The sequence below is a fragment of the Galeopterus variegatus genome, unplaced genomic scaffold, assembly GCF_000696425.1.
Source record: "Galeopterus variegatus unplaced genomic scaffold, G_variegatus-3.0.2 Scaffold968, whole genome shotgun sequence".
In the NCBI taxonomy this organism is placed as follows: domain Eukaryota; kingdom Metazoa; phylum Chordata; class Mammalia; order Dermoptera; family Cynocephalidae; genus Galeopterus; species Galeopterus variegatus.
The window spans coordinates 402,141-423,497 of NW_007727079.1; the positions used below are offsets into that span (position 1 = coordinate 402,141).

At 51.7% G+C, this 21,357-nt stretch overlaps 1 protein-coding gene across 1 annotated transcript in view; it reads right to left on the minus strand.

Annotated features, from left to right (window-relative positions):
* Nucleotides 1–19,482, minus strand: part of LOC103591390 (mitochondrial import inner membrane translocase subunit TIM16) — a 59,729-nt gene extending 40,247 nt beyond the window's left edge. The window contains exons 1-5 of the mRNA XM_008573828.1: nucleotides 19,470–19,482; nucleotides 16,298–16,368; nucleotides 15,644–15,827; nucleotides 12,857–12,933; nucleotides 3,705–3,755 (exon numbers count right to left, since the gene is read on the minus strand). Coding sequence (XP_008572050.1) covers nucleotides 3,705–3,755; nucleotides 12,857–12,933; nucleotides 15,644–15,827; nucleotides 16,298–16,300 — 315 coding nt within the window. The 5' untranslated portion in view covers nucleotides 16,301–16,368; nucleotides 19,470–19,482. The remainder of the gene's footprint in view (nucleotides 1–3,704; nucleotides 3,756–12,856; nucleotides 12,934–15,643; nucleotides 15,828–16,297; nucleotides 16,369–19,469) is intronic.
* Nucleotides 19,483–21,357: the final 1,875 nt, after the last annotated feature.

Sequence of the window (21,357 nt, forward strand, 5' to 3'; positions counted from 1 at the left end):
TGTGATGGACAAGAGGGACCTGAGGCTGGGAGAGGTGACAGACCTTCACAGAGTCACAGCTAGGAGGCAGCAGAGAACACCTGCTGGTCTCCAGCACACATCCCTGGGGAAGCTCCATGGTGAGGAGGGGCCACCACTTCCCCTCACCTCTAATTCCCCATCACTGGAGTGATTTTGAGTTTCAAAACTGGAAAGTTCTTCACTGACCTCAGCGAGCTTGGGGAGGAAGGAGCCCTCCTTCAGGTCCTCTGATTTCACACTCCTGGGCCCAGGGGGAGGCTGCAGCTGAGACCCAGGTATCCTGCTACCCTGAAGCCCCAGGCCTGTCCAAGAGGCACCATGGGCAGGCAAGGTGGACCGCAGGGCCTGCTTGGGGGCGACCTTTGTCCCCACAGGCAGCAGGGTGTCCGCAGGGCATCCTGCTTATGCAGAAGCCCAGAGAGGCCTTCACCACCCCTTAGTCCCCTGACAGAAGTCCCCCCATCCCTGGCCCTGAAGAGAACAGGAGGGGCTGGGGCCAGGCAGGAGGGGGGCGCATACCCAGCATTCCAGCTGTGGGCTGCAGCCAAACACCTCCCCATCACCATGGCAACACTTCCTGTGTGGGGCAGGGTGGCTCTAGGAGACCCCTGGGCTGAGGGGACCTTCCCTGGGGGCTAGACCCATGCCCATGCCCCTCCATGGCTAGGCTCAGCACTGGGCTCCAGGTGCTTGCCCCCAGGCCTGCCTGATGGTCAGAGGGCTGGTCCCAGGCCCCCTCCTGCCCATGAGGTCCCAAGGCCTCACTGCCCCCCAAGCAGTCCTCAGCTATGGGGCTGCTGCTGCCCTACACAGCCGTGTCTCAGGGCCTTGCCTGGCCCCTACCTGGGCTCTGGCACAGGGAAGGTGCGGTGGGGGGCCCAGGGCTCCAGAGGCACACAGACCAAGCCTGATTCTGCCACTGTGTGGTGTGACTCTGGAGAAGCTACACAACCGTCCTGAGCCTCCATGTCCTCACCTAGCAACAGAAATAGCCAAAGGGCCAGCTTTCTAGGATGGGTCTCGTCAATGTGGGAGTAGGTGGTACATGCCAAGTGCCCAGGACATAATAAATGGCCAAAAATGCCATCTAAAAACAAAGCAGGGAGTGTGAATGGGAGGGGCCACCTAAGGGTCACCAGGTCCAGGCTCCAGAAGATAGTGGAGAACACCCTGCCCTCCTCACCATGGGGCTTGGCCTCCAGGGGCTCAGGTGAGGTCAGACCCGGAGATGGCAAAGGTGGGGGGAGGAAGTGCACTCCTCCCTGACCCCTAGGCACGCCTGTACCCGGCGGGAAGGAGGATCTCAGGAGGAGGCACTCCCAGAAGGCCTGTCCCTGAGCTGGCCGCTCACACCGACCCTGGCCGCCAACAGCGGTTTTCCTAATGGAAGCCAGGTGTGGGCCACATGCCCCAGGCGGAAGTGGGGGCGGCAGCAGGGCCAGGCAGAGGGCGGCCTTCCAGGCCCGCTGCCCCCGCACCAGCCATCAGCGGGGCCAAACATAGGCGCCATCCCAGCAGCTGGGAGAGGGGATTCGAGCAACCCACGCTCTTCCCAGGTCTCCTCGCCCGAGCCCCTTCCCTTCAGAGGGCTCCCTCCAGAGCCAGATCCTCTCCCCCTCTCCTCAAGGAACTTGGAGCCTGTTGGGATGGCAGCCACGCCTTCTCCACCTCAGCAACAGTCACCGCCCCCATCCCTGCAGGGGAGGAGGAAGGGGCTGGAAGGAGGCAGAGGAGGGAGAAGGGAATAAATAAAACACCCAGGCCCGGGGGAAGGGGGATGGTGCGGCCCAATGCAGTGGTGCCCAGTTGGGGGCAGGCACGGAGGTGCCCCACGGAGTGCCCTGGGGACCCAGGGGAGGAGAGGGCACCTTGGGAGAGGAGAGTGTCCTCAGGCTCTCCTTCAAGCTGAGCCTGTGACCCCCTTCCTGGGCAAAGGCTCAGAGGTCAAAGAAAGCTACCAAGTGAGGCCCACTGTCCACACCCAGGCTACCTTCAGGCCCAAACAGCCACCATCTATCAGCCCCAGGTCCCACAGGACAAAGAGGCTGGCCAGCTTAGCCAGGGAGCCAGTGCAGCCAGGGTGTGGCCAGACCACTGTGCTTGGCTCCTTGGTCTTCAGCCAAACAGAAATGAAACTGACTGAACTGTTGTGGCCAAAAAGTAGCAGTTTGCTACCTGAATGGGTTTCTTAGTATGTGTGTATGGGAGTCAGGGGGCAACAGGGATCCCCAGCCTACCGCTGGTTGGTTTACTCTTGACTCCAGCTGGGGACCAAGCCCTAGAAATGCAGAGAGGGGGTATCTGGGCTGGGGCTGGATCTAGGTCTTTGCTGGGGAGCTCTTCCCCAGAGTGGGCAGCAGGACCCTGAACTTCACCTTCCTCAGGAAAGAAGCCTCCTCAGCACGTAGAAAGCTCTTTTTAGAAATGTAGATCCACTCATCTTCTCCCTAACTAAAATTATCCAATGGCTACCCACATCCCAGAGATAAGCACCTCACCATGGGTCTGGCCCCTCTGTGACCCTTGTACAGACTCTTGCCTTTTTTTTTTTTTTAAAAGATGACCGGTTGGGCCGGCCCGTGGCTCACTCGGGAGAGTGCGGTGCTGATAACACCAAGGCCCCGGGTTCGGATCCCATATAGGGATGGCCGGTTCGCTCACTGGCTGAGCGTGGTGCTGACAACACCAAGTCAAGGGTTAAGATCCCCTTACCGGTCATCTTTTAAAAATAAATAAATAAATAAAAAAATAAAAGATGACCGGTAAGGGGATCTTAACCCTTGACTTGGTGTTGTCAGCACCACGCTCAGCCAGTGAGCGAACCGGCCATCCCTATATGGGATCCGAACCCGGGGCCTTGGTGTTATCAGCACCGCACTCTCCCGAGTGAGCCACGGGCCGGCCCTTTGTACAGACTCTTGGACAAGCACATCCCACCTCAGGACATCATGCATGTCCCCTTGGCCTTACTCATCCCTCAGCTCCAAGGCCAGCTGTTCAGGGAGGCACTAAACCATTCCAGCAAGAGAAGCCTCTAGCAATTACCCCAGGGGCAGGGCTTCTGGCTTGCCAACACTGAATATTCCGAACCTAGCAGGGAGTTGTGGCTGATGAGGTCCCTGTTGAACGAATAAATGACACCCCATGGCAAGAACCCTGGTCACAGTGTCCGTGCTCAGAACTCAAATGTCCATGCGCATCCCATGCACAGACACAGACCAGAACCTGCTTAGCCCCAGGGTCCTGCAGGTCCAGCAGCTCCCGCCCAGGGTCCTGCTGCTGTAAGACAGGAGGCACACACAGAGGGCTGGTCTCCACTGACTGTGCCAGGGAGGCACAGTGGGGGATGAGGGTCTCAAAGGAGAAAAGGTCAGAATCTCAAATTACCTTCCTGAAGCCACAGGCACCTCCACTGAAAATCTGTGGGCAGTCTGGCTGCACCCCACCCTGTGATCAAAGCTGGGCCCTCCAAGGACCCAGAACACACTTCCCAGGAAGAGCTTCAGCAGTGGCAACCCCCCTCCCATCAGACCTCAGTGCCATGCGACACATCTGCCAGGAGCCTGCCCCGCTCCCCAGCTGCTGGAACCTCTGGGCCCTCAGCCTGAGCTGAGGCTTCAAAATCACCACTGCACCTGCCCTCCCGCCCCCCACCCCCACCCCACTGCTGCCCAACAACTCACCTGAGAGGCCTGGGGCTTTGCTCTGGGATCAAAGATCCGCAGCTGCTTGTCCTGGAAAAGCAGAGAGGAGGAGGAAACAGAGAGCATGCAATTAGTGCCAGAGGGTCTCTGAGAGCCAGCCTGTCTCCATCACCCTCAGGCTTTTATCGGCCCCTCCCCTAGGACACAGGGCTGGCATCCCATGCCGGGGACCCCTCCCAACCTGGTTCCTCCTTCTCACTGCAGGGGGAAGGCCCCCCTTCCTGCTCACTCACCCAGCAAAGTACACTCAGCAACAGTTCACTTTCCTGAGCACCTACTACACACTAAGCACATTAAACACACAATCTCTCTTCATCTCTTCAGCTGCCTTATGAAACAGTGCTATCACCACAGAGCATTCCCTTCCACAGATGGAGAAACAGGCCCAGATCAAACTCTGGGCTATATTAGCTTCTTCACGTATGTCCAGCTCTGTGCTAGGCCCAGCCCAAGGGACTCATGTGACCACGTCATTTATGCACTTAAAAGATAGCATCTAGGCCGGCCCGTGGCTCATTCGGTAGAGTGCGGTGCTGATAACACCAAGGCCACGGGTTCGGATCCTATATAGGGATGGCCAGTTTGCTCACTGGTTGAGCATGGTGCTGACAACACCAAGCCAAGGGTTGAGATCCCCTAACCGGTCATCTTAAAAAAAAAAAGATAACATCTAACCAGAACTTACATATCCTAATCATCCACTCAACAAGGTTACTGATTCACATCACTCAAGGGTCAGGACAGAAACAGACAAAAAAGAGAAAAAAAAACTGTACTGAAATAAAATGCCCATACCTTGTATAGAACGTTATATTTCTTTCTTTTTTTTTTAAAGATGACCAGTAAGGGGATCTTAACCCTTGACTTGGTGTTGTCAGCACCACGCTCTCCCAAGTGAGCCATGGGCCGGCCCTTATAGAACATTATTTCTGCAAAATAATCTTTGTATATGCGTGCGCATGCACGTGTGTGTGTACACAAACATACGTGCATAAAGAACTAGGGCGGAATCTGTATCCACTGACTGTTTACAGGCTTGGACATAATAAACCGTTACATGCAAAAAGGAAGTTGCAGAATAACATGGCACGGTGTGATTCTACTGTGGTCAAAATAAACAAAAATCTCTATTTATGTGACCCTGTTCCTGTATGTTTTGCAAGTTTGCTGAGCAGAGAGAAAGATCTTGACCAGCACAGGCCAGTGTGTTAATGCTAGGTACCAGGATGGGGAAGGTGGTGGCTGATTAGCCTTTCTTTTTTACATTTTAGCATAGCTCTATTTTGTTTCAATCAGCACAGATTACTATTTTCTCTTCTGGTAAGGGGATCTGAACTCTTGACCTTAGTGTTATCAGCACCACACTCCAACCAACTGTGCTAATTTGCCAGCCCTTCTTTGATTTCTTTCATTATAGTTTTATAGTTTTTCTCATATAAATCTTGTACATATTTTGTTAGATTTATTACTAAGTATTTCATTTTTTTGATGCTGATGCAAAAATAGGAGTCTCAAAAAACCAAAAATGGTAATACGAATCTGGGGCTGGCCACTTAGCTCAGTTGGTTAGAGGACAGCCTTATAACATCAAGGTTGGGTTCAGATCCCCACACCAGTCAGCTGCCAAAAAAAAAAGAAAGAAAAGAAATCAAAGAAGATCTAAATAAATGGACAGATTTCTATGTTCAAGGATATGGAGACTCAATATTATCAGGACGTCAGTTCTTCCCAACTCCATCTATAGATTCAACACAATACCAATCAAAATTCCAGCACCTTAGGGCCAGCCCGTGGCTCACTTGGGAGAGTGCGGTGCTGATAACACCAAGGCCATGGGTTCGGATCACCATATAGGGATGGCCAGTTAGCTCACTTGGGAGAGTGTGGTGCTGACAACACCAAGTCAAGGGTTAAGATTCCCCTTACCAGTCATCTAAAAAAAAAAAAAAAAAAAAAATTCCAGCAAGCTATTTTGTGAATATTGACAAACTGATTCTAAAGTTTATGTGAAAAAGCAAAAGACCTAAAATAGTCAACACAATATTAAAAGAGAAGAACAAAGCTGGAGAACTGATACTGCCCAACTTTACTATAAAGCTACAGTCATCTGGACAGTGTGATATGGCAAAAGAATAGACAAAACAAATCAGTGGAATAAAAAGGGAATCCACAAAAGACCCACACAAATATAGTCAACTTATCTTGGACAAAGCAGCCAAGGTAATACAATGGAGAAAAGACAGTCTTTTCAACAAATGCTGCTGGAACAACTAGACATATGCAAAAAAAAAAAAAAAAAAAAAAAAAAAATCTAGACACAGACCTTACTCCTTTCACAAAAATTAACTCAAAATGGATCATATGGCTAAATGTAAAACACAAAACTATAAAACCTCTAGAAGCTAACATAGGAGAAAATCTAGTTGACCTTGAGTTTGGCAATGGCTTTTTAGATATAACACCAAAAGTATGATCCATGAAAGAAAAATCTCATAATTGGACTTCATTAAAATTGAAAACTTCTGCTCTGCAAAAGACACTGTCAAGACAAGCCACAGACGAGAAAATATTTGCAAAACACCTATCTGATAAAGGATTTATATCCAAGATATACAAAGAATGCTTAAAACTCAACAGTAAGAAAACAAACAACCCAATTTAAAAATAGGCAAAAGTCCTGTACTGGCCAGCAAGGAAAACAAACAAACAAAAAAAAGCAAAGCAAAAGACCTGAACAGACATGTCAACAAAAAAGATACACATATGAAAAATGAACATATGTAAAGATGCTCTAGCTGGCTGGTTAGCTCAGTTGGGTAGAGCATGGTGCCAATAACAACAAGGTCCAGAGTTCAATCTCTGTACTGGCCAGCTGCCAAAAAATAAAAATTAAAAAAAGATGCTCAACATAATATGTCATTAGGGAACTGTAAATCAAAACAATGAGATACCACCGCACACCTATTAGAATGGCTAAAATCCAAAAAGTTGACAATAAAAGACATGGAGCAACAAGAACTCTTATTCAGTGCTGGCCAGTTAGCTCTGTTGGTTAGAGCAGGGTGTTATAGAAGCACAGTCAAGCTTTTGGATCCCCATACAGGCCAGCCACCAAAGAAAAAAAAGAACTCTTATTCATGGGAATGAGAAATGGTAAGGCCACTTTGGAAGACAGTTTGGCAGTTTCTTACAAAGCTAAATATACTCTTACCATATAATCCAGAAACTGTGTTCCTAAGTATTTATCCAAATGAGTTAAAAACTGTGTCCACATAAATGTTTACAACAACTTTATTCATGATTGCAAAAACTGGAAGAAACCACGATGTTCCTCAGGAGGTGAATGCACAAATTAACTGTGGTACATTCGTACACTGGAATATTATTCAGTGGTAAATGAAGTAGCTAAGGCCAGAATCATAAAACTCCTAAAAGAAAACTTAAGGGAAAAGTTTCAGTTGAATTCGATATTGAATTTGACAATGATTTCTTGGACATGACCCAAAAGGCATAGGCAACAAAAGCAAAAATAGAGAAATGGAACTACATCAAACTTAAAATTTTTTATTCATCAAAGACACCATTAACAGAGTGAAATGGCAACCTATGGATTGAGAGAAAATATATGCAAATTGTCTATCTTTTAAGGGGCTAATATCCAGAATATATTAAAAACTACAACTCAACAACAACAAAAATCACATAACCCAATTTTTGTGGGGGAGGGCAGCTGGCTGGTACAGGGATCTGAACCCTTGACCTTGATGTTATAAACCATGCTCTAATTAACTGAGCTAACCAGCCAGACTTAAATAACACAATTTTTAAAATGGGTGAAAGACTTGAGTAGACATTTCTCCAAAGAAGATGTACAAATGGCCAATAAGCACATGACAACATGGTCAACATCACTAATGAAAAGAGAAATGCACATCAAAACCACAATGAGATATCACCTCACACCCATTAGGATGGCTACTACCAAAAAAACAAAAAATAACAAATGTTGGTGGGGATGTGGAGAAGTCAGAACACTGTTGGTGAGACTGTAAAATGGTGCAACCACTACAGAAAACAGCATGGCAATTACTCAAGAAATTAAAAATAGAACAACCATATGACCCAGCAACTCCACTTCTGGGTATATGTCCCAAAGAATTGAAAGCAGGGTCATGAAGAGATATTTGCACACCCATGTTCATAGCACCATTATTCACAATAGCCAAAAGGTGGAAGCAACCCAAGAGTCTACTGGGGATAAATGGCTAAACAAAATATGGTATACAGAAACAATGGAATATTGTGCAGCCTTAAAAGGGAAGGAAATCCTATTAAATACTCCAACATGGATGAACTTGAGGATTTAGTATTTCATTATGATAAGTGAAATAAGCCAGTCACAAAAGAACAAGTAGTATATGATTTCACTTTTAAGAGGTATATGGGCCGGCCCGGTGGCGCACTGGAGAGTGCGTCGCTTGGGAGCGCGGTGGCGCTCCCGCTGAGGGTTCAGATCCCATGTGGAGACCGGTTCCCGCTCACTGGCTGAGCGTGGTGCGGGCGCAACACCGAGGGTTGCGATCCCATTACCGGTCAGTAAAAAAGACAAAAAGGAAAAAAAAAAAAAAGAGGTATATAAAGTAGTCAAATTCACAGATATAGAAAGTAGAATGCTGGTTACCAGGAGTTGGGGGTAGAGCAAAGGGGATTTATTGTTTAATGGGTATATTAAAATACCCATTTCATCTTTGGGTTCTGCAAGACGAAAGAGTTCAAGAGATTTGTTTCACAACATTGTAAATATACTCAACACTACTGAACTGTACACTGAAAAATAATTATGGGCCGGCCCATGGTTCACTCGGGAGAGTGTGGTGCTGATAACACCAAGGCCATGGGTTCGGATCCCTATATAGAGATGGCCGGTTAGCTCACTTGGGAGAGCGCGGTGCTGACAACACCAGTCAAGAGTTAAGATCCCCTTACCTGTGGTTATCTTTAAAAATAAATAAATAAATAAATAAATAAATGATTAAGACAATAAATTTTATAATATGTGGGGTTTGTTTTTACAATTAAAAAAATTGCTATTGGTCCACAAAAAGACATGGAGGAAGCTTAAATGAACATTCCTCAGTGAAAAAAGCCACTCATGAAAGGTTACATATTGTATGATTTCAACATTCTGGAAAAGGCAAATCTATACAGACAGCAAAAAGATCAGTGCTCACCAGTGGTGCTTGGGGAGAGGGAAGGAGGGATGAACAACTGGAGTACAGGGGATTTTTAGGGACCTGAAACTATTCTGTTTAACACCGTAATGGTGAGCATCATGTGACATCAGTCATAATTCACAGCATGTACAACATGGAGTGCACCCTAATGTAAACCATGGACTATTGTTAATAATAATGGATTAATATTGGTTCACCAATTGTAACAACGTACCACACGAATGCAAGGTGTTAATAATAGAGAAACTGGAGGGTGCGGCAGACTATCTGCTCAGTTTTTCTGTAAAACTGTTCTAGAAAATGAAGTATATTAACTAAAAAAAAAAACGAAACATAGAAGAAAAATAAGTGAAAGCCTGCTCTGAGTGCACTCCCCAACCAGGTGCCTGGGACCAAGCAATGGGCAACCAGTGCCAGCTGTGGCTGAGCTCATGAGGTGGTCATAGGAAACTCTAGGGAGGAACTGAGACCTGAGCTGAACCTCAGAGGACAAGCAGAGCTTGTGCTGGGAAGGTAAAGGCATTCGAGGAAGGTGGAACAGCATGAGCAAAGATGTGGAGACAGGAGCTTGCTGGTATGTGACGTAGAGGGGAAGAGAAGGTCACATGAGGAAGCAGACAGCAGGAATGGCAGGGCAGTGGGCAAGCACATGGCTGGTCAAGGGAGGGGCTAGCCAGCCTTGATAGCCAGGCCACCCCTCGGCAGGCAGGTCCCAGGCCTCCCTGGCATACTTCAACAGGTCCCCACGGTTCTGGATGGCCCCCCAGCTGCAGTTTACTGAGCACTTGCCACGTGCCAGGTGGGTACCAAGCAGTCCAGGGATAAGTTCTTAAACATTGCTCCACTCCACAGCTTCGAGCTCAGGGGGCCCTTTAGAGACAGATGGAGGTCAAGCAGATGGGGACAGAGAGAGGCAGGTGGAGAGGACAGTGAGAGACAGAGGACAGAGGACAATGGCAGAGAGGGAAGTGAGAACAAGAGATCAAGGACAGAGAAATCAAGTGCAGCAAGAGACAGGATAGAGACCTGGCGAGACACAGAGGACTTTGGGAAGCAGGGCAAGTGAAAGTACCTCCCAGCAGCAAGGTCCACTCCCACTGCACAGAGCCGCCACTTGGCTCAAATGCCAGCCCCACCATGGATGATACTGTAACCTGGCAAGCTCTGAGCCTCTGGACACTGAGGACGACGGCTTTGCTGCTCACAGGGCGGGGCATTGGGGCTGAGGGTAACAGTCTTGGGACATAGTGAGCACTTCATGAAGGTGGCTGGACCGGTGAGGGCAGTAGTTTAGCTGTGGGTCCAAACTGGGGATCAGAGTGGGCACTGAGGCTCTGCTGGCACAAATGGAGGCCTGCGGGCCAGGCAGGGAGTGGCACAGGTCCTGCTGGGCTTACCCACGGCTGCAGGTGCGAAGTGGGAGCGCAGCGGCCAGCCCAGCCATCCACGAGGCTGGCGCGCCCTCTAGCGGCCTCCCACCCTTTCTCTCCAGGCCAGGAGAAGCCCCTTCACTCAGCTGGAGGAGCCGGGAAGGGGGCAGGGAAGGGGCTTGTCGGTCCTGGGAGGCAGAGCTGCTCCATGCCAACAGTGGCAGGACAGGAGTCAGAACTGGGGTGGGGAGGTTTCCCCGCCAAGAGGGAGAAGGGTGGGGGACACTGAAGAGAAACAGTGCACCCTATACACCCCACCTCAATCACGCAGCCCTTGCAGCTCGGTGCACAAACCCAGAGCCCAGCATAGCCAACCTGGCAAAGAGGGACTCAGACACTCTCCTGCCGTGGGGCGGGCATGACCACCAGCTCCTGCCACAGGCTCAGGACCAGCCTTCCCCCTCTGCAAACCACGGGCAGACCCTCTGCAGGTGGTCACAGGGGTTGCTCCACGCCTGGCACCACACTGCAAAGGTGTCGGTGTTTGATGCCCCTACCCGGGATCCCAGGCACCCCCTTTACAGCAAAGGAAGGCGGCAGTGGACACAGGACTGAGTACCCACCTGTCCCAACATGCGCTGACAGGTGCCAGCTTGGGAGTGAGACCGTGCCCCACAAGTAGAACTCCTGAGTCAGGAACCGGGGGTGGGAGGAGGGGTCAGGGGTCGCTCCACTAGCATCACTCGCATGACCCCCTTGGGAAATTCATGCTTCTTGTCTCGCAATGTTAAGCTCTGAGTCTAGAGGGGGAAACAGCAGGAGTTCGCTGCACTGGGCTTTGGCTCTGACTCTTCCTGGCTGGACCCCAGCAGGCAGGGGAAGGGGCAGCCCTGTGGCAGGAGACCATAGGACTGCTGTCACACAAGGGGGCACTTGCACTCACTCCAGTGACCCACCAGGCTGCCTGTCGTCCTTCCCTGCCCAGTTTTTTTTTTTTTTTAAAGATGACCTGTAAGGGGATCTTAACCCTTGACTTGGTGTTGTCAGCACCACGCTCTCCCAAGGGAGCTAACGGCCATCCCTATATAGGGATCCAAACCCTTGGCCTTGGTGTTATCAGCACCACACTCTCCCGAGTGAGCCATGGGCTGGCCCTTCCCTGCCCAATTTTGATAGTGAATGAGACTCGATCCCCCAAAGAGAAGGGGCTGGACCACCACACCAGTGCCAGATGGGCAGAGAGGGTTTCTCAAAGGAAGGTGAGGTCACAGCTCAAACTCAGCCATCCTTGAGTCCTGCTGAGACTGTCTAGGCTGTCTCCTCTGCCTGGGATTCCCATCTCCTCCTTCTCAGCCGGTGCTCACCCCTCAAGGACCAGCCCCAAGCTCACTCTTCCTGGGAAGCCGTCCCCAGAAGGGTTAAACCCAAGCAAGTGCGCCAGGCCTCATCAAACAGGGACTCCATAGGGGCCAGCAGCCCACTCTTCTACCTTCAGCTCAGACTCTGCTCAGGTCCACAGACTCAGCTGGTACCTCTGCTTGGACATCTCCAGGTACCTCCAGCTCAACATGCCCACAGTCACCCCTGGCAGTGGCCCTGCTCATTACATTCAAATGAGGTGTCCCTCCAGTGCCCCTAGACTACTGTGCATGCCTGTCTTACTGGTGGGCCTCATACCCAGTCCACACCACTGCTCAGCTCTCTCTGCCCAAAGGTCTCCACCTCTGTCTCCACCACCTCCTGGCCAGGGAAGTCCTCTCTTCCCCCAAAGGTTGTCCCACATCCGCTTTTAGACATTGCCCACCCCTGCCACTCTCTGTCCACAAAGCAGCTGCGGGAGCTTCCCAAATGGATGCCTGGGCACCTGTGGCATCATCTGCCCCTCTCTTTTTAGCACATGGCTGCTTTCCAGTTGTCCCTACAGCAATAAGCATGGCCCTCATGCACGCAGCTCAGCAGCACCTGCCTCTCTGGGTGCTATCCACCCCCCTCTGCCCTGCTCCTGCCCCCTTCAAGGCGTTGCTCCTGAGCTCCTGCCCAAGGCCAAGCTTCTCATCATTTCCAACCAGCTCAAGCACCACGTCCCTCTTTCAGAGCCCAGGTCATGGGTCACAACTGTCCTCTCATCTGTACTATCCCTTACACTAGTCAGCCACCCCACCAGTACGGGGCCCAGTCCAGCGCCTTACACATGGATGCTGCTTCACACCAGCCTTGTGGAAAGGAAGGTGAACCTGACAGGCAGCCAGGTGAGGCTGGCTGAAGGCGGGGACAGGAGCCAAATGGTGCAAACCAGGGACCAGCAGGGGACGTTGGGGGGCTATCCTCTGGTCCCCATATGATAGGAACCCAGGTAGGTGGGGGCTTCCAGATGCAGGTGTGAGCAGAGGTGTGAGGGGCAGCTGGGGGGCGGGTCACAGATGCACATCCTGCCCTTGGTGCATTCTGCCCCATAAATATCGAGCCTGAGCAGTCCAGCCCAGGATGTCTGCGCAGAGCCCACAGTGCACCCCGTCCGCTGGCTCACCTTGCACACTGTGCCCACAAGGGCTCCATCCCGGCTCCAGACGGCGCTCTGCACCAGGTCCCCATGGTCCACCAGCTCTGCAGAGAAGTAGCCACGGTCAGGCCCGGGCAGTGAGGGAGCCAGGGGAGCAGGAAGTGGGCGGGTGGGGGCGGCCTGGTGTGGGGTAACCCAAGGCAAAAGCAGCAGCTATGAGGGCCGCTTTCAGCCACTGCATCCCACCAAACTGGTCCTGGACCCACAGGCTTCTTCCTCCAGCCCCGCCCTCATTAAGCTGTGCTTCCCTTCAACAGCCTTCTGAGACTCCCTGCTCCTCGGCCTCTCACCCCCACCTAGGCTCACTTCTGGTCACTCCTCAACATACCCTCCACTGGGTCACTCCCACCCTGGGCCTCTGCTCCTGTTGTCACGACTCTCCTCCCCCAGTGTGGGGGCTTTAAATACGTCCACACATTCTTTGAAACTTCTCCTATTATGAGTTGAATTGTGTCCCCCAAAAAGATGCTGAAGTCCTAACTCCCAGTACCTGTGAATGTGACCTTATCTGGAAACACGATCTTTGCAGATGATCAAGTTAAGATGAGGTCATTAGGGTGGGCCCTAATCCAGTATGACGGGTGTCCTTATGAAGAAGGGAAATTTGAACACAGAGACAGATACACATAGAGGGAAGATGACGTGAAGACAGAAGAAGACGGCCATCTACAAGCCAAGGAACACCTGAGGCTACTGCAGCTAGCAGACAGGCCTGGAGCAGATCCTCAAAACCTCAGAAGGAACAACCATGCAGACACCTTGATGCTGGACTTCTGGCCTCCAGAATGGTGAGACTTGTGAGACGATAAATTTCTATTATTTCAAGCCACCCAGTTTATGATTCTTTGTAGCATCAGTGCTAGGAAACTAACACATCTCCATCCGAAATGTGAAGCCTAGGCTGGCCAGTCAGCTCAGTTGGTTAGAATGTGGTGTTGTAACACTAAGGCCAAGGGTTTGGATCTCTGTACTGCCTAGCTGCCAAAAAAAAACCCAAAACAAGTGCCGGGCCCATGGCTCACTTGGGTGAGCATGGTGCTGACAACACCAAGTCAAGGGTTAAGATACCCTTACCAGTCATCTTTAAAAAAAAAAAAAAAAAACCCAAAATAAAACATGGAATCTAATTCCCCTCCTCTTGAGTGTGAGCAGGACTTAGTGACTCACTCTTAACAAAGAGCATCTGGTGGAAGTGACAGTACATGGCTTCAAAGCTGGGTCACAAAACACATGGTGGCTTCCTCCTTGGACTCTCTCGGGTTGTCCACTCTGGGGAAGCTGCCAGCATGGTGTGAGGGTGCTTAAGCACCCATGAGAAGCCCACATGGGGAGGAACTGAGGCCCCTGCCCAAAACTGGCGCCTTGTGAGTGAACCATCTTGGAAGCAGCTCCTCCAACCCCAGTCAAGCCTTCAGATGACACAACCTCATGAGAGAGCCTGAGCCACAGCCACTCGGCTGAGCCACTCCCAAATTCCTGCCCCTCAGGAAACATGAGATAGCGAAAGTCTGTAGTTGTTTTATGCCTCTACATTTCAGGATAATTTGTTCCAAAGCAATGGATAACTGCTATGCTACGGTTTACTCCCCTAGGGTTAACCCCAGCTCTGCCACCTGCTTGCACTGTGGCCTCATATTTAACTCCTGAGCCTCATCTGTACCACGGGACAATGACACCTCCCAGTGGAGCTGCTGTGAAGACAAAAGTCCAAGGAGTCCTGAAGCCCTCAGCACAGTGCCGGGCACACAAGAGGAGCTTGAGAAACAGTGGCCACAGCTACAGTTACTCCCTAGTGACAGACAGAAGGCCTGGCCGCCTTCACCACGGCTTCAAGGGTTCAAAGGTTGGGCTGGGCCCCTAGGGCAAGGCCTGCATCTTGTATTTCACATCCCCCGTCCCCCATGGCATAAGATGACCCCACAGTGGGCACTGGCAGTCCCTAGGACAGCCAGTTACGCTACTGATGGCCTCAGTCGGCAGGGCACAGACCTCTCGGTTCCAGCCCCAGAGGGTGAGCTTAGTCCACCCTGACACTCTGCACAACCCTCTGGGGCAAGCCTGTCCCTCCACTCTGAGGCTCCATGTCTTTACCTCTAAACAGGGATTAGCAGGTCGGGGAGGACTCTGAGCAAGGACTGTGGGATGACATCATAGTACACCATGGGGCTCAGCAGCGAGTCACACATGCATGGTCACGACCGTTCCAACCCTGAGGAACTACCCAGTGCTGTGACCATCTGTCTTGGGAGCACGAGGGAGGAGGCACGTGCACGCATGGGAGGGGCACTTTAAGGTAGCAACGTCCTCACCTTCCAGGCCAGTGGTTTGTTTTCAAAATGGAAAACAATTTCACGGAATGACAGTATAAGGAAGTAATTTAGAAAAACGGAGGAAAACAACAGAAAAACACAGTTAAGAGAGTTGAAACGGACACCTACAGGGAATGGAGAGGGATGGAGTGTTTATTATAAGCTTCGTAAAATCCAATGACTTTTTAGACTATGTACACATAAAACTTGGATAAATATTTTTTGGGCTTTTTTGGTGGCTGGCCTGTACGGGGATCCGAACTCTTGAACTTGGTGTTACAACACTGCACTCTAACCAACTGAGCTAACGGGCCAGTCCTGAGAAATATTTTTAAATTCATGTTACTAAAAATATCAATAATTGCTGCTTGACTTTTTTGCCAAAATCCAGTGGAAAAACACCCACGAAACAATGAAGTGCTGTTTGATGGGGGCTGCCCCGTACCTGTCAGGCGCTGCTGCTTGGCTGCGTCCCAGACCCGCACGGCCGTGCCCGCTGTGCTCAGCAGCACGCTGTCCGCGCTTGGGTGGAACTGCAGCACTTCCACTGGGAGCTCCTCGGGGCCTAGTACCAGCCCAGGCACTGAGGGCAGGGCCTGGCCAGGGGCTGGCAGTCGCCAGATTTTCACCTGTGGTAGAGAGTAAGTCTGTGAGCCCAGAGCTGTCCCCGATCCCAGCCAGGTCCCATGTTGGAACAAGGCCACTCCCTGAGGACAACGCCCTCTGCCTGTCGGGGACACCCCTCCTGCCTCTGCTGCATGGGCTGTGAGCTGCACATCCTGCGTCATGGGGCATGGTCAGAGGCTGGGGGGCATCTATGCGAGTGGAGACCAGGGGCCCCACTGTCTCCTACAGGCCTCCCACAACACCCCAACTGGCTCCCCTTGGGCTCTTACAGCCTCAGAGCAGGTCATTACACTGCTCTGGGTGAACACTCAGGCACCAGTGTGGGTCCAGCAAGCTAGAAAGGCTGGGCTGACCCAGCCCTGGAAGCAGCAGACGGGTCCCAGGCCATGCAGGGGGAGGGGGAGGGCTGGGCAGGAGCAGAGCCCCGGAGGGTGGCTCAGAAGGCCCATGCTAGATGGGTGGCTCCACTCACCATCCTGTCGGCTGAGCCCGTAGCCAGGAGGAAGTCGTCAAAGGGAGAGAAGTCCAAGTCGGTGACCAGGTCTGTGGAGAGAAATGGTCAAGCCTACTGCAACGTCTTACTTCCACCCCACTGTGACCATCCCCAAGGCAGGGACCCCGGCCCAGGGCTACTGAGGTGATGCCTCTGCCCACATAGAGGCAGGCTTAAAGTCTGCAAGGCCAGGGCACTCCTGACACCACAGGGGCAAATGCCACAGACACCCTCCTGCGACATGTGTCCCCAAGAGCCCTGCTGGCCCAGGGCTCTGGCATCAGGAAGTCAGCAGGAGAATGGGCGGGAAGCTCCTGGTTCCTAGGCACCTTCTAATGTGGCATGTCGGCTGCTCCCTCAGTCATGGAAAGTCTGCAGGGGTTACCCAGTAAGTCCCCTTTGGCTTAAGCAAGCTGGAGTTGGTTTCAGCTTTTTGTGAGCAAAGAACCTGACTAGCTCAGCTCTAGGGAGGGGATGGGGGTCGGCAGGGGTGCCGATCAAGCCAGAGCTCCAGGGGAAAGGAGGCTGGTGGGTTTGGGGGTAGAGGCAAGGCGTGGAGAGCAGAGGAAGATATGAACAGGACTACAGGCCTTCACCACCAGAGCGAGGCCACAGAAACATCCCCTGTCATCTGCCTCTGTGGGGCTGAGCAGGACTGTTTCCCTCCCCGCCAGAGGACTTGGGTACAAGAAGTGGATGTGGACAGGCACCCCATGGGAGAGTCCTGGCCCAGACTCCCAGCCGGCAGAAGCAGAGTCCTGGGCCACTCTCACCCTGCAGGCTCCTCGCTGGGCAGGGCAGTAGCGCCGGCAGCCTGGCACCCCAGAGGGAACGAGGTGCAGTAACATGATTGAGTGTGTGCTGGCAGCAGCATCAAGGCTGTCATGGGCACAGATCTCACCAAGTCTCACAATGACCCACCAGCATCATCCTCAACTGGAGGATGAGGACACCGAAACCCAGAGAGGGGAAGCAACTTGCCCGGAGTCACACAGCTAAGAGGGGGCGGGGCTGCGGGTCCGGCTACAGAACCTGTGCTCGTCACTGTGACATCGCGCTGGCTTTCCCAACTGGAGCAGGCCCCAGCTGCCACCCCCACAGCCCAGATACCAGAAACACACTCAGATGTTTCCCATCTTTCTGTGCCCCTGGCAGCTAGGATAAAAGGAGGGCGTGGCCCTGAGCTGAGAGGCCAAAAGGGCCCCTGAAAGAAGGGCGGCAGCCAGAGCTCAGCCTGCCCCAGCATCTCCCACCACCGGCACCTCCAAGGGCAGAATGGTAGCTGGTACCACCAGTGTAGCTTCCAAGGCAGCTGGAGCTCAGCTACCGCCAAGAGCAGCTTCCCAGCAGGGCTGGCTCCTGCAGAGAGAGGCTCAGAATAGCTATATACACAAGGAGGCTACAACCTGCCCACAGAAGCCTGGCCCAGTTTCTATTTGGAGAGCCCTAGTGACAGGGGACTCACCATCTTGCCAACATCACCAACCAGGGGTGGCTCCCCCAAGAGTAAAAAGTATCAAAAAGCAAACACAGAGTCATGGAGACCTAGGTTCCAACTCTGCCTCTGCCACCAGCTGTGTGAATGAGGGTGACTTTCTAATCTTACTGAGCCTCTCAGTTTTCTTTTCTTTTCTTTTTTTTTGGTAGCTGACTGGTACAGGGATCTAAATCCTTGACCTTGCTGTTATCAGCATCATGCTCTAATCAACTGAGCAAACTGGCCAGCCTGAGCCTCAGTTTTCTTAACTGAAAAATGGATTATTTTAAAATCTACTTCAAAAAGGTTTGAAACTAGGGGCTGGCTGGTTAGCTTAGTTGGTTAGAGTACAGTATTATAACACCAAGGTCCAGGGTTTGATCCCTGTACCAGCAAGCCGCCAAACAAAACAAAACAAAACAGCCAGATGCTATACATCAATGAATGGGCATGGCTGTTTTCCCATACAACTATTTACGAAAACTGGCAGCCAGATGGACTTGACAGTTTACAGACCTCTGCTACAAACGCAGAAAGTAGATCGACAGCTGCCTGACACTGCAGTGCCCAAAGTGAAAACGGATTAACCAAAAAGAGGCACAAAGGATCTTTTGAGGTTGATGGCAATGTTCTAAAACTGGATGGTGGTATACACAGCTCTGTAGCTTTAGTAAAAACCATCAAATTCTTCACTTAAAACAGGTAATGTATGGCTGGTCTGATGGTAGTGAGTTATCAAAACTTATTAACATTAGTGTCACTAAAGCTGGTATACAACCCCCATTGCTGAATTTGGCTGGCTTTAAAAAATAATTAAATGAAAAAGAGAAAACAAAAGAAAAATAAAGAAAGAATGGTAATGTTTACGATATGTAAAACTTTTTTTAAAAGATTAGGTGAGAAAGCACAGGTAACACATGCTTAGCACAGACAGTGCTCTCCACAAACCTACAATGTTATTAACCACCGTCACCATCCTCACGGGAACCTGTACACTGAGCTGCACAACTTGCCTAAGGACCTAGGACCACCCCCTTCCCTCACTACAAGGCCTCCCATCAGGTACCAGGAGTGCAGGCCAGAGGGACCAGGCCCATAGCCGCCAAAGATGGAGGGGAGAGACGAGGCCAGCCAGGCCAGTAGAGAGCAAACTGTTCCCTGCAGGAGGGCAGGCTGCCAGGCAGGCTACTGGGCGCCCCTAGAAGCAACTGTGGCAGACAAAAGCTCTCTTTGTGAGGGGCCATCTCCGGCCATGCAGCCGGCATAGCCACCTCCTCGGAGGGCCTGAGCAGTCTGGCTGGGCAGGACGCCTGGTGGCGAGGGGTGGCCCACTGGGCTCCAGGAGAAGATGCAGGGCTAAGAGCCATGCAGGGTTGAGTCCCTAGCAGTGACAGGGAGCTGGCATCAGGCTGCAGGCTGGGCTGGCCCAGCACATCCCTCCTCCCAGCTTGAAGACCTAGAGCACACAGTTTTCCTCCTGTCTGCCAAGTCCAGAATTCTAAAACAGGATGCAGCCTTCTGAACCTGACCACCTCTCAGAATGTATGGCAAGGATGATGGGAGGGACCTGGCAAGCCATCAGGCTGTGGAACCAGGTGAGTGTGAATCCCTAGCCCCAGGGAGGTTAGGGAAGGAGTGGGGAGTTCTAGGCTTCCGGGTCAAGCATCCACTCACCTGAATGGCAGCCCAGATAAGCCACATGTCTCTTGTCGTCTCCTTGGCCTTCCAGAGGCACAATGCCCAGCACACCTGTTAAGCAAACACAGGGGCTCTGACTTCAGGCCCAGCGGGGAGCATCTACCTCCCTGCCCAGGGCTCCCAGAGGAGATGAGACCCAAAGCTCAGCCTTGGACTTTCCCAGAGCCTCCACCAATCTGAAGATCACATCTCTCTGGACACAATGACTGGCCCAGGCTCAGGTCCTTGCCCGGTGCAAGCACCATCCATGCCTCAGATGTACAGAGGATGCTGGGGAAAGAGGTTCTCTCTCTCACACATGAGAGGTCTGTTTGGGTTGCCACTTCTCTTACCTGAGGAAGAAGCCAGCACCCATGGCAGCAAAGTGCAGGGACCCAAGAGAGGTCAGCACGTGGGAGCTTCGGATACAGCTCTGCATGAAGCCCCTGACTTCTTGTTTTTTGTTTTTTTCTTTTTTGGTGGCTGGCCAATACAGGGGATCCAAACCCTTGACTTTGATGCTATAACACCACCCTTTAACCAACTGAGTTAACCAGCCAGCCCTCCATGACTTAATCGGACAAGCCAAAAAGCTATCCATTTTTCACTTAAGTCAGCTTGAGGTCTGAGTTATCACTAGCAACCAAGAGAGTCCCAACTAACACACGGGCTTTTCAAATCTTGTGTTCCTACTGACCAAAGCCACCCCTGGGCCCACAGATGAGGGGGTAGAAAATGGGGATGGCTGGAAACAGTGGTGTCAGTCCCCACCCCCCTCGCCCTCCTGGCCATGCTTTAAAGACCACAACCAACATGGTTTAAATAGACACACGCCCTAATCAAAATCGATCTGATTACTGCATTTGGACCAGTTTGTAGGAGTCGAAGGCCCTGCATGGTACTCACCTCTGAACCCCTGAGGTCACTTCAAGCATCCAGCCCACACTGAACCTGCTCTTTCTCCCTATCCTATTTATGGTGACAATGCCTGAATCTCCACAGCCACATCCACCCCCTACCTGGACGGTCAGAGTTGAAAGCAATCAAGCTGCAGCTTGATTTGATATGGTTCCCACACGAGGAGGTGGCTCCTGCTCGAATGTCATTGATCCAGGCCTGAAAACAAAGAATAAGAAATGTGTGGTGAGGGCCAGGGCTCTGCTCATTCCCAAAGCTGGGAGTGGGGCATAATCTACCTTAAAACTGCACCGTTAGAGATGCATTCCTTTCCATCAAACCCTGTCCCCCCTCATACAGTCCCTCAGGAAATGCAAAATGTCCTTGAAACAGAAACCTAAGTCATGAAGGGGGCGATTTTGCTTATTAAGTCAGTCCCCTAATGAGAGGAAGGAGGAGGCTGTCAGAAGGAAGCCCAGGTTGAGTGAAGTCAATAGGCTAATAGGCTGTGTGCATGTGGAGGGGACTGTTTCTGTTAAGAAAAGAGAAGGAAGGGCTGGCCCGTGGCTCACTCGGGAGAGTGTGGTGCTGATAACACCAAGGCCACGGGTTTGGATCCTATATAGGGATATAGGGATGGCCGGTTAGGTCACTGGCTGAGCGTGGTGCTAACAACAGCAAGCCAAGGGTTGAGATCCCCTTACCGGTCATCTTTAAAAAAAAAAAAGAGAGGACCGGCCCGGTGGCGCACTGGATAGGTGCACCGCTTGGGAAGCGCAGCAGCGCTCCCGTCCGAGGGTTCGGATCCCACATGCGGACCTGTTCCCGCTCACTGGCTGAGCGAGGCACGGGAGCAGCGCCGAGGGTTGCAATCCCGTTGCCGGTCCCCGGTCCGGTACGGGGGCAACACTGAGGGTTGCGATCCGTTGCCGGACACGGAAAAAGATAAAAAAGACAAAAAAAAAAAAAAAAAAAAAAAAAAGAGGGA